This window comes from Sorex araneus, chromosome 6, assembly GCF_027595985.1.
Source record: "Sorex araneus isolate mSorAra2 chromosome 6, mSorAra2.pri, whole genome shotgun sequence".
NCBI lineage: Eukaryota > Metazoa > Chordata > Mammalia > Eulipotyphla > Soricidae > Sorex > Sorex araneus.
The window spans coordinates 162,410,367-162,422,664 of record NC_073307.1 but is presented as its reverse complement, the minus strand read 5'-3'; the positions used below and the strand labels follow the sequence as shown (position 1 = coordinate 162,422,664).

General features: G+C 53.7%; 1 protein-coding gene across 1 annotated transcript; it reads left to right on the top strand.

Annotated features, from left to right (window-relative positions):
* Positions 1-1,890: 1,890 nt before the first annotated feature.
* LOC129405669 (phospholipase A and acyltransferase 3-like) lies at positions 1,891-10,359 on the top strand. The gene is made up of 6 exons (XM_055142643.1): positions 1,891-1,945; positions 3,193-3,287; positions 6,076-6,214; positions 7,608-7,879; positions 9,854-9,967; positions 10,239-10,359. The coding sequence occupies exons 2-5, from the start codon at positions 3,279-3,281 to the stop codon at positions 9,932-9,934; spliced, it is 501 nt and encodes a 166-aa protein (XP_054998618.1). The 5' UTR covers positions 1,891-1,945; positions 3,193-3,278; the 3' UTR covers positions 9,935-9,967; positions 10,239-10,359.
* Positions 10,360-12,298: the final 1,939 nt, after the last annotated feature.

Genomic DNA, 12,298 nt, shown 5'->3' with positions numbered 1-12,298 from the left:
TAGAGGTGACCAGGACTAGAGTTGTTTCTGACTGGATTCCACGGTATGTCAAAAGAACGCCTGGCTGCCTACCTACGAGATGGCCAGACTTCTTTGTCAAAATCCTCAATGAACTGTTTGAGGTTCTTCATATTTCTGGAGCAAGCAAACGCCAATGGGGTACACTGGCATGCAACAGGGATGAATGGAGATGTTAGTGGCGCCCGCTCGAGCAAATCGATGAACAACGAGATGACAAGTGATACAAGTGATTTCCTTACCTACTTTCATCACTCAGTTCCTGTCCATTGTCACCATTTCTAATTGGATAGATTGGTGCCCTGACTGGACACATGGGATGCTGTCACTGTAGGGAGTTGAGAAACCGATGATTCTGTGTTTGCGTAGAGATCTAGACACACCCTTACCATGGCCCCCCCATAACTGCATATAGCCCATGAACCTTCAGCTCCCCCTCTCCTGCCTCCTACACCACATGCTCCCCTCTCACACGTGCTGCATTCCTGACTGACTTGTGACGTAGCAGGTGACTCTGGGTTTAGTGTGGGGTGCAAGTACATGAGGGCCAGAAACGTCCTCCTACTCACGACAGTCTCTCCTTTCACACCTTCACCCTTGGCTCAGCCTTCCCCAGGAATAAGAAACGGCCCCATGGCATGCGGGCTTAGGTGGAACAGGCACCCATCCCTGATGGAATAACCAAGAATGGGTGTCCTTCCCGATGGCCAGGTATGAGGGGCAGCACTGAACTGGGGTAAGCTGAGCTTCACACATGACAGGCAGGACCAGTGATTTCTCAAACCACCATCATCACCACCACCACCATCATCATCATCATGATAATCATAATCACCATCATCATCGTGACCTGCATCCATCAGAGCTCCTGGCTCCTGCCCCTCCCCTACCTCCCATGTCTGCCTTTGCTGCTTCCTCCCCCCACCCGATAACCACAAGCCCTCCCGAGACCAGGATGCTTTGTGGGGGTCTTCTCAGGCTGCTGGCACCTGGATAAACCTTTTAACTGGCAGCAACTGACCCTGCATATAGGCCTGCCGGTGGCGGGGACCATCCATGGTTGTGGGATGCGGGAAAGTGTCTCTAGGCCGCACCCAGTCATCGGGAGTGACCTGTGAGGTTTGTTCTGCTCAGGCCAGGCAGTTTGGGGCTGAGTGTGGGCTCCTGGCAGCACCTCCCTCCCTGCCCAGACTCTCATCTCTCTCCCTCCGTCCAACCTACCCCTTCTCTCCGTCCCCTCCTCCCCTCCTACCCTTGCACATTGGGTAGAGGTATGGGGTTTGGGCCTCTCATGCTCTGGGCTCAGATGTCCCTCCTGGTGGTGCTCAGGGGATCATAGACAGTGCCTGGGTGGAACTGGGGTCGGCTGCATCCAAATCGGTTCCTACCCACTGAACTGTGTCCAGCTGTCAGACGGGGTGACCTTGGCCTTTGCCCTGACCTTGAACAACATCACCATATTCCACTATTCTACTCAGCTTCTGCTGTCCAATGTCTCCTCTCTCTGGCTCATTTACAGGTCAATGTGTCCGTAGGGTGGGGCCTGCCCTGCTTGGAGAAGGAAATGGCAGCTTTTTTTTTTTTTTTTTTTTTGCTTTTTGGGTCACACCCGGCGATGCACAGGGCTCACTCCTGGCTCATGCATTCAGGAATCACCCCTGGCGGTGCTCAGGGGACCATATGGGATGCTGGGATTCGAACCCGGGTTGGCCGCGTGCAAGGCAAACGCCCTACCCACTGTGCTATCACTCCAGCCCCGGAAATGGCAGCTTTTACAGCAATTTCTTGATGTGGAATTTAAAATGTTAACATGCCTGGGAGGGTCAGAGAGAAAGTGAAACTTTTGTGAAAGTGAAACAGAATTGCGATGTATTTAAACGCTGGACTACCGGGCAGCAGGTAACTAGGAGACGGGTCAGTAGCCTTGGTAAGTGTCCTGGAAACTGTGCCATTGGACTGGTGGGTTTGGGAGAGAGAATTGGGTGAGGTGCGGCTGTGCGCAGGGTTAACAGTGGGTTGGCTGGGGCTCGGGCCGTGTCTCAAGGCCTCAGAGCAGTTCTTGGGGTGAACTTAGTGCCTCGGACTCCATCGTCCCCGGAACCTGAGGGTCTGTGCGGCACCACGTCCTGGGCCAGGGGCACTGCCTGAGACCCCACAGGCACCCGACCCCCATCTGGCAGTTCAGTGAGTGGGGACTGTGGGGACCTTCCTAGGGGTGACAGTGCCAGAGCTGCTAGGCCTGGGTGGGGCAGGTTGGCGGCTCAGGGAGGACCCTCCAGCCCCATCCACCTCCTCTGTCCCTGCTCTGTGTCAGTGGGACACACTGGGAGGGGCTCAAAAACATGATCCAAGGGGTAGAGTCAGGAGAGCGGCCCTGCCTCCCCACACCAAACCGTGCCTTCCTTTTTTGCTTCCTGCACCCCGGGGTCCCTCCCTCAGCCGCTCTGCTCCTGCTCAGAAACAGGCGCCCCCTGACCTGGTGCCTGGGGTACAATACTGAGGAAGTGCCTGAGCTCCTAACGGGGCTGTTTGGGGTCAGCACTTCCGCATTCCCTGGAGGGGGTGCATGGACTTCAAAGGGCTCAAGGACCCGCTCACTGCGATATCCGGACGGATTCCATCTCTAAGCAGTTCTGTGTTTTCCCTTTGGCTTTTTCCATTCTTGTCACTGTCCTCTGTCCTTTGTGTTTCTTGTCCCCCTTTGTGTGTTTCTTGTCATTTCCCCATACTGTCTGGTCTGGAATAATTGCAGATATTTCCAACAAAAGGCCTGATGCTCGGACCTTCCAGGTCTTCCCCAGTTTAGATGCCAGTCACCTAGGGGGGACAGCTCTCCCACAGAGGCAGAGCAGGTTTTTCCCTAGTTGAAAAGAGAATGGATGAGGGCAAGGGAAGAACGAGGCAGTTGCTATCAGGAACATAACTAGGAGAGATGCGTGATTATCTGTAGGACTCAGCCCTTTCCTTAATAATCACTGGTTTGAAGCTCTGTGTATGGAAAGTGAAAGGTAATACCTCGGCTCTACTCACCGTCTGCCCCTGTAGACTCTGAGGTGGAACCCCGATATCTCCTCTGCTTAACCCTAGAGTCTCTGTGCCTACTGGGCTCGACCCTGCCCTGCAGGGGACACAGAGCTGCGATGTGAACTTTGATGCGCATCATTTATGACACAGGTGCACCTGAGTATGATTGAGAGAAAATAAAACTCTGCAGCGCAACGAAGGCTGAACCACAGGCATCGAATCTCACCGAGAAAAAAATGGCCTCTGTAAGTCTCCAGGGACCCTTATTTTATTTTATTTATTTTTTTAATTTAATAGTTTATTTTTAATTAGTGAGTCAATGTGAGGGTACAGTTACAGATTTATACATATTTGTGCTCATGTTTCTCCCTTACAAAGTTTGATAACCCATCCCTTCACCAGTGCCCATTCTCTACCAAAAGTAAACCCAACATCCCTCTCCCCCCTCCCCAGTCCCGTCTCCCCCCACCCCACACTGCCACTATGGCAGGGTATTCCCTTTTGTTCTCTCTTTCTGATTAGGTGTTGTGGTTTGCAATAAAGGTGTTGAGTGGCCATTGTGTTCAGTCTCTAGCCTATATTGGGCCCGCATCATCTTTCCCCCACATGACCTCCAATCACATTTTACTTGGTGTTCCCTTCTCTGAGTTGCCCAGAATGAGAGACCAGCCTCCAAGCCATGGAGACAACCTCCTGGTACTTATTTCTACTATTCTTGGGTGTTAGTCTTATAGTCTGTTATTCTATAGTCCACAGATGAGTGCAATCTTCCTATGTCTGTCTCTCTCTTTCTGGCTCATTTCACTTAGCATAATACTTTCCATGCTGATCCACTTATATGCAAACTTCATGACCTGATTCTTTCTAACAGCTGCATAGTATTCCATTGTATAGATGTACCAGAGTTTCTTCAACCAGTCATCTGTTCTAGGGCACTCGGGTTTTTTCCAGATTCTGGCTATTGTAAACAGTGCTGCGATGAACATATAAGTACAGATGTCATTTCGACTATACTTTTTGGCTTTTCTGGGATATATTCCCAGCAGTGGTATTGCTGGGTCAAATGGGAGCTCAACCTCTAGTTTTTTGAGAATCGTCCATATTGTTTTCCAAAAGGGCTGAACTAGCCGACATTCCCACCAGCAGTGTAGAAGGGTCCCTTTCTCCCCACATCCTCTCCAACAGCGGTTGCTTTTGTTCTTTTGGATGTGTGCTAGTCTCTGTGGTGTGAGGTGGTATCTCATGGTTGTTTTGATCTGCATCTCTCTGATGATTAGTGATGTAGAGCACTTTTTCATGTGCCTTTTGGCCATTCGTATCTCTTCCTTGGTAAAGTTTCTGTTCATTTCTTCACCCCATTTTTTGATGGGGTTGGATGTTTTCTTCTTGTAGAGTTCAACCAGTGCTTTATATACCCTTGATATCAACCCCTTATCTGATGGGTATTGTGTAAATATCCTTTCCCATTCTGTAGATAGTCTTTGTATTCTGGTCGCTGTATCTTTTGCGGTGCAGAAGCTTTTTAGTTTAATGTAGTCCCATTTGTTGATCTCTGTTTTTACTAGATTGCTTAGTTCCATGTCACCTTTGAAGATACCTTTATCTTCAATATCCTGGAGGGTTTTGCCTACCTTGTCTTCAATGTACCTTATGGTTTGTGGTCTGATGTTGAGGTCTTTAATCCATTTTGATCTGACTTTTGTGCATGGTGTCAGATCGAGTTCTAAGCCCATTTTTTTGCATGTGGTTGTCCAGTTGTGCCAGCACCATTTGTTAAAGAGGCTTTCCTTGCTCCACTTCACATCTCTTGCTCCCTTATCAAAGATTAGATGATCATACATTTGGGGTTGTGTGTAGGGATATTCCACCCTGTTCCATTGGTCTACAGCTCTGCCTTTGTTCCAGTACCATGCTGTTTTAATTGTTACCGCTTTGTAGTAGAGTTTAAGGTTGGGGAGGGTGATGCCTCCCATCATCTTTTTCCCAAGAATTGTTTTAGCTATCCGTGGGCGTTTATTGTTCCATATAGATTTCAGGATTGCTTGCTCCGTTTCTTTGAGGGACCCTTATCTTAAAATCAGAAAATTGGTGCTAATCCAAGGTCCCCGCATGTCAGAGCCTGGCAAGCTACCTGTGGTGTATTGGATATGCCAAAAACACTAATGACAAGTCTCAAAATGGAGACGTTACTGGTGCCAGCTCGAATAAATCGATGAGCAACGGGATGACAGTGAGAGTGACAATTAAAGGTCTGGGGTCCAGTGACTGCTCCCTCTTTCTGCCACCCCCATGTTGACTCAGATCCATTGGGTCCAGGGCCTTGTTCCATCATTTCTTCCTGAGCCTCAGTGGGCAGCGCTCACCCAACCCCCAACAGTGCAGCCCCTGCTCAGGGCATCTGACTCAGCTGAGGCAGCCGCAGCAGGTGTGGGAACCCCCAGAGACTCCTGGGCACTAGAGACTCCTGGGCAGCCCTAGAGACCAGGGCACCCACAGAGACTCCTGTGAAGGGGCCCCCATTCTGCAGAGGACCAGGGCACAGTTTCACTGTTCATGCCGATCAGCCCCCCCAAACTCTTGAGCTCCCCTGGGCTCCCTGTCAGCCTCTTGCCTGGACTCAGATTGCAGCTGCCCCGGGCTGACCCCTGTGGTTGTGGGGGTTTCGGGGTGCACGGGGAGAAATACTCAGATACAGTCTCGGCATCTCTACCGGGGAGGGGGCTGACAGGCTCCTGCCCTTCCTGACCCTGAGTCCCCTCCTCTGTGGGGGCAGCTCTGAGTCCCGGGAGTGAGGCCCACGTGAAGGGGCTGAGCTCAGTGTCCCCAGCCTGGCCTGGGGGTTGGAACACGAGAATAGGCCTCTCTCTCTGACACAGACCTGCTCTGTAGGGAGGGGTTCCCTCTCACTGTGCACTCCTCCCTGTGAGTCCCCTCTCAGGACTCCTCTGGGACCGTGTCATCTCTGTCCACAAAGGCTCACTCGCAGGCAGGAAACTCAGGACTCACCTCTTTCTATTGTTTTTTCTTTTGCAGAGTAGGTTCCATCCTGAGCCCAAACCTGGAGATCTGATTGAATTTTTCCGTAGTGGGAAATTGAACAGTCCCGGGCTGGAATATCAGCACTGGGCCGTGTATGTGGGAAATGGTTACGTGGTCCATGTGACCAGTCCCGGTAAGCACGGGGTCTCTCTTGAGGATGGGTTGGCATGACTGTTGGTTTTGTGACACACTGTGCTGGCCCCCCTGCAGGCCTGGCCATTGGGGAGGCCACTGAGGCCACATGACCAGTGCTGTCCCCTGATAGCCCACCAGCTTCTGTTCTTCAGTAGCCGGAAATTCCAGAGAGGTGAGGTCTGAAGAAGAAATTTTGGGGTCAGAAATATTGAGGCAGATTGCAGTGTAGGGTGTTTTTACACACACACACACACACACACAAATGGATCTTGGTATAAATTTTAGGAGGTCTTCTGTAATAATCCTCAGGAGCCATTGAGGTCCCACCCTCAGTTCTCATCCTCGCTGTCCTGGGTTCCTCCCAGGCCGAGGCTGTGGGGCTGCTCAGGCCTCGCAGTGCTGGGGGTGCCCAGGTCACACCCGCTATTGCTCCAGGACCAGGTGGTGCCTGGAAGGAACCCGAGTCAGTGCACGCCGAGCTGCTCCCCACCAAGGTCCCATCTCCAGAACCTAGAATATTTTTAGGGTGTCCTGTCACGGAGTCCAGGGCTGCCCCAGGAGGGACATGAAGTCTACCAGTGAGCCCCGTGCCCTCCGTGCCCACATTCTCTGCCCAGGTTCCTCTCCTGCCTGCAGTCTCCCCTTCTGGCCCGGTGAGATGCCAGAGGGCCTGATGCTGCCCTCGAGGTGTCCTGTGTCCCCATCTGGTCCTGCAGCTGGAGGAGCCTGACCAGACACGGTGTTGAATTGCCCTTTGGTGATAATCAATGGTGAAAGACAGCGGAACCCCCCCTCCCACACAGACAGCCTCTAGAGCAGCTGAGCCAGACTCTGGTCTCCTGGGGAGGCTTAGAGGAGAATAGGGAATTTGACAATTCAGAGTTTGGACACCTCCTGCCCTGGAGCTTCCGGCTTGGCCTGCTGAGGCTTCCCAGCTGGGGCTCAGGGTGGTGCAGGGTTGCTGACTGGCCACAAGTGAGTGGGTGGTTGGTTGGCCCCAGTAACAAGCATCTGATGCCTTGTCCCTGTGCCCGTGTCACCCACCTTCATGCGACAATTCCAGCAACATCTGTCTTGGGGCATTTGAAAAACTGCAGGGGTCTGCTTCAGAAAGCAGGGGTGAGGAGGGCATGGCCGTGTGGGAGACCCGGGTTCCTCCCAGTTGTCTTATAGAAAAGAAATGAGGGAAAGAGAGTCTGGAGACTCCAAAATCTTTGCCAGAGGCCCAGGCCCATTGTGGCCGCATAGTTAGTTGGAGCCGGGATATGTCAGTCCTTTAGGTGTCATCCCCTCCCCATGGTCATCTGGGGCCATGGGGTGACTTACTTGGGCTGGTGGACTCCCAGGGCATGTGCAGAGTTGACCCCGAGTCCTCTCTTGTGTCCCCGTAGACATTGATATTCGGGATGTGGAATCAGTTGTGGCAGCATCTTCGCAGGGTATCCGAGCCGAGGTGAAGAAGGAGCTGCTGTTGGAGGTGGCCGCAGGGAGCAATTTCCGGGTCAATAACAAGTATGATGGGGAGCTCAGGGCACGGCCTGCTGAGCAGATCGTCCAAAGGGCCTTGGCGCTGGTGGGGCAGAAGAGAAGCTACAATCTCATCTATCAGAACTGTGAGCACTTCGCCACGGAGCTGCGCCATGGAGTTGCTCGCTCTGACCAGGTGTGTCCCTGTTCCCAGCCATGTCCCCATTCTAAGCCATGTCCCCCCTGAGTGTACTGGTCAGGGGATTATTGGACATAACTGGAACTGGGGAGAGAGCCACTGTGCATGCTCCAAAGTCACAGTCAGGGTGGGAGATGAAGCGACACCAGCTCAGGCTCTGAAGATGAAGATGAAGCTGAGTCATACTCATCACTGGTGAGAGCAGGTTCTATCACCCGTTTCACGGATGGAGAAACTGAGGCCCACGGTGCTCACTACCTGTTCACTCAGCCTAGCACAGCAGGATAGGTGGTATGTGATCCCATGTAATAGCCACACAGGCCTGGATTTCATTGGAGGGGGTCAGGGAGAGGCCACCGCGCAGTGGAGGTGGCTCTTATCTTAGGGTCTGATCTTTGACAGAGATTCTAGAACCCAGAGTATGGGGGATTCGAGGATTGGGCAGAGGAGGAGCCGGGGCTGTGGGTGAAGCGGCAGAGCACATGCCTGGCATGCGGGAGACCCTGGGCTGCACCCCGGGCACCTCAGGGGCAGGCAGAGCAATACCAGGTGTGGACAGGAGAGAGAACAGGAGTAGAGGAGTTGGGGAGAGCATGACTATGGCAGAGGAGGCGGTTTGGGTCCTGTGTGCAGAGGAAGCTCCCCTTGGTCCTCCCTGCTGCTGTCCATCTATTGACCCCTGAGTCTCCATACCCTGGACACCCCAAAAGGGCATAGGGCTCCTTGTAAAGAGGAGGAAGAACTAGATAAGGGTGTTGTTTTTGTGGTGATGATACATTTAGGGAATATGGAGCCCAGGATGGAGCCCGGGAAGTTACTGAGGCTGTCTGGGCACCTCTGTGTGGGGATGGCATGGGATGGCGTGGTGATGGCACCATCTGTGTGATTTCTCAGGTCACTCTGATGAACTGTGGTGCTGACAGTCTCTTTAAGCTTGTCTGGTGGGGCTTCTGGAGCACACACACAGACACGACACGGACACACACACACACATGAGCACTGGGGCACGAGTCCCCTTTACTTGTGGTGCTGGAGCACATCTGGCCTCACCCATGCAAGGCAGCTGTCTTCACGCCTGAAACTTTTCCTTTTACCCCTGGAGCGGGGTTGGATTCTTCTCTCTCCTGAGTTAAGTACCCAATGCCACAAACATCTGCTCTGTGTTCGCCTTGCAATATTTCCTTTGTTCCGTGTTTGCGGTGTTATTTCCGTCTCTCTGAACTCCTCTAGATTGGTTATCTCAAAATTATCACGGCGTGGCTTTGGGCGAGTCTTTTACACTGTGACCTTAGTTTTCCCCTCGGTGAAGTGGACACAGGAGATTTATGAGGAGGGTTGCTGCAGGGCCAAGAAACGTCAGGGTGACACCTGCTCTGCTGAGTGCGCCCACACAGGGAATATCGTCTGTCCCTCCTGCACCATGACGGGTCCCCACCCCGCCAGGGTCCACTTCCTAATTCAGAAACCCCTTTTGGTGACGCCCGGGGAATAACTGCAGTGAAAGCTTTGCTTCTGGAGAAACAAACAGTCCCGGCCCTCGTTCAGCAGATGAGCCTGAGCGCCCACTGGGGCTGCAGGGGGCTGAGCACCGGGATAGGATTGTTTTCCGTGGCTCAGCATCCCCCTTGTTCCCTGGCTACTGATTAGCCAAGCCCCGACCTAGACTTCAGGGCACTCACTCCTTCCCCATAGCGCCCCCTGTCGGTTTCCTACGCCTGACCCAGCCCCAGGCCCGTGTGTCCCTCCCCAGTGTCCACAGCGGACTCCCACAGCTCCTCTCCACTGCTGCTCCCCGCCGGCAGCGCCTCCTTCTCTCGAGGGCCCTGCCCCGCTCAGGAGCCCTTTCTGGCCTCTCTGCCCCCCGGGTTCTGCTGAAGAGGGCATGAGCCAGCTGGTCCCTGCAGGGTGACGGCCCGGGTGTGTGCGTGGTGGCTGGAGCTCCACGCTAGTGACCTTCTTCTCCTGCTGCAGGTGGAGAAAAAGAAAGACGCTTTCTTAAAATTGCTGGGAATTAAAGACGACCATGCCCGAGGAGCTCTGTTTCGCTCCTGAAATGATTGTGTTTCCCAGACTAACAAGAATGTGGTGAGATCCCCAAACCCCGACGTCAGGCCTAGCCAAGGGGGTTGGGTCTGGCCTCTCAGTCACCCTGATGGACCCATGGGGCTCATTTCAGGCAGTGCAGGTGGGGGCCCTACAACCCAATTAGACCCCGGTGTATGAGCCCCAAAGTTCCTAGGGAGCCCCAGGCCTCAGGCACGGGGTCGCCTCTGGGGATAAGAGCTGGAGCTCGGCTAGGGGGCGGCGCGGGTGGGACTCTGTCCCTATGACAAGGCGACCCGCTTTCTCTCCTCAGGGAATTCTGAGCCGACTCAAGCTCAGGCCACTGTCTGGCAGCAGGAACGTCCCCACTATCCTGATGCCATCCACGCTGCCCCCTGCCCCCGGAAGACAGAGCAATAAAGGGCTGGACTCCGGGGTCTGTGTCTGTGTCCGTCTTTCTCCTGCAGGACGCGGGTGCTTCCACAGAAGCTCGGGGACAGGCCCATCCCGATGGACAGGAACAGGACCCAGGGCCCGTAGCTGGCGCTGTGTGTCCACGCGGCCATGACTGGGTGCGGCCCCAGTGCCCGCTGCTCCTGCTGCCCCTGCAGGATCCGCCCATTTTCCCAATTCTCCCGGTCAATCTAGTCTCTCCCCTGTGGCTCCTCCTAATCCCGCCTGGGGCTCCAGCCTCCCCCACAGTGTCCTGCACAAGTCTCCCAGGCCTCTGTCCCCCCTCCCACCCCCCCACACCCACAGGCGCCTGTAGGTTCCCAAGAGAACATGATTGGCTGAGCGCCCCCACACTGAGCCCGCTGATTGCTGCTGGTCAGGTGACCCTCCGCTGAGCTCTGAGAACAGAGCAGAGCCCTGGGCTTCACTCCCAGTATTAGTGATGTTACCCTGAGGGGTTTGTGTGCTCCGAGATCTCAGTGTTGGGGGGGCTGTGGCACTGGGTAGCCGGGTAGGGGCAAAGGCAGTACCAGTCTGGGCCCCTGAAGAATAGTGTGAGTCGGGACTCTACCCCAGACACGCACAGGGTTGCAGTTAGGGGTGGCACATGCATATCTGCTAAGATAGGCATCACCAGGTCTAACGTGTTTGAGAACTTAAACTCATCATCATCATGATCCTCCTCCTCCTCCTCCTCATCATCATCATCCTCATCCTCATCATTATCATCATCATCATCACCATCATTATCATCATTATTATTACAATCTCTTGCCCACACGTCTGGCTGTCTTACCCGGGGCCCTTCGGAGAAGATGGGCTTCAGTTTCCTCCCTGACCCGAGCAGAGCTTCCACGGCCGAAGATCTCCAGAGCCTAGCCACAGCCATGCTCAAGGTCCCTCTCCACACATTCGGACGAGCCTCACACATGAAGGAACCGGCAGAGGAACCCAGGTATGTGGGACCCAGGGCTGAGACCTCCAAGACTGCTCGGATCAGGAATGGACCTCTTTCGCCCAGATTCCCCATCTTCCAGTAGCTAAGAGGTCACACCCAGGGACTGCCCCCAGTGCCATGTAATCCCACCAATGGCTAACATCCAGAGACTTTAAAACCAAACTCCTGAAAGCGACATCTTATGGCCTAGTTCTCCCTCTGGGAGAGCCTGGCAAGCTACCGAGAGTGTCCTGCCCGCATGGGAGGTTCCCAAGAGAACATGATTGGGTGAGCGCCCCTACACTGAACCTACAGATTGACTGCTGCTGGCAAACTCCCCATGGCATATTCATATGCCAAAACCAGTAACAATGATGGGTCTCATTCCCCTGACCCTGAAAGAGCCTCCAATGCGGCACCATTGAAAAGGACAAGTAAAGAGAGGCTTCTAAAATCTCAGGGCTAGGATGAATGGAGACGTTATTGAGACTGCTCAAGAAATTCAACGATCAATGGGATGATGATGATGATGATGATGATGATTGTCTTGCTTTCCTTATTCTCCAATACATGACTGTTTAGAGGTTTTAGGAGCAGTGCCAGATCCTAAAGGCGTGTGTTCTCTCTGCCCACGAATTATTGTCCTGGCAGCCCCCCTTTCTATACTTCTCAGAAGGGCAGTATCTGTGAGGGACCCACTGTGGGTGCAGACTGGGTCCGGGACCAGAGTGTGTCTGCTGGATGCAGCAGAGCTGAGTGGGCTCCCGCCCTCTGAATCCTATCTTAGACATGTCTATGGTGATTATGGTCCTTGACTGTGGACAGGAGGGTGTGGGTGTGGAATCAGGACTCCCAAGTTGCCACACAGTGCTCCCTGGTCACCCAATCTTTGGTCATGACAGCTCAGCCAACACTGGGACACTGAGCCTCCGCTGCCACCCACAGGCTGGCCAGCCACTTTCTCACTGAGCTCAAAGTCCCAA

What these genes read in the sequence shown, in the direction of transcription:
- LOC129405669 (XM_055142643.1), top strand. An exon ending in GGTCCATGTGACCAGTCCCG is followed by an intron (nt 6,215 to 7,607) that starts GTAAGCACGGGG and finishes GTGTCCCCGTAG; the next exon opens with ACATTGATATTCGGGATGTG. An exon ending in GAGTTGCTCGCTCTGACCAG is followed by an intron (nt 7,880 to 9,853) that starts GTGTGTCCCTGT and finishes CTCCTGCTGCAG; the next exon opens with GTGGAGAAAAAGAAAGACGC.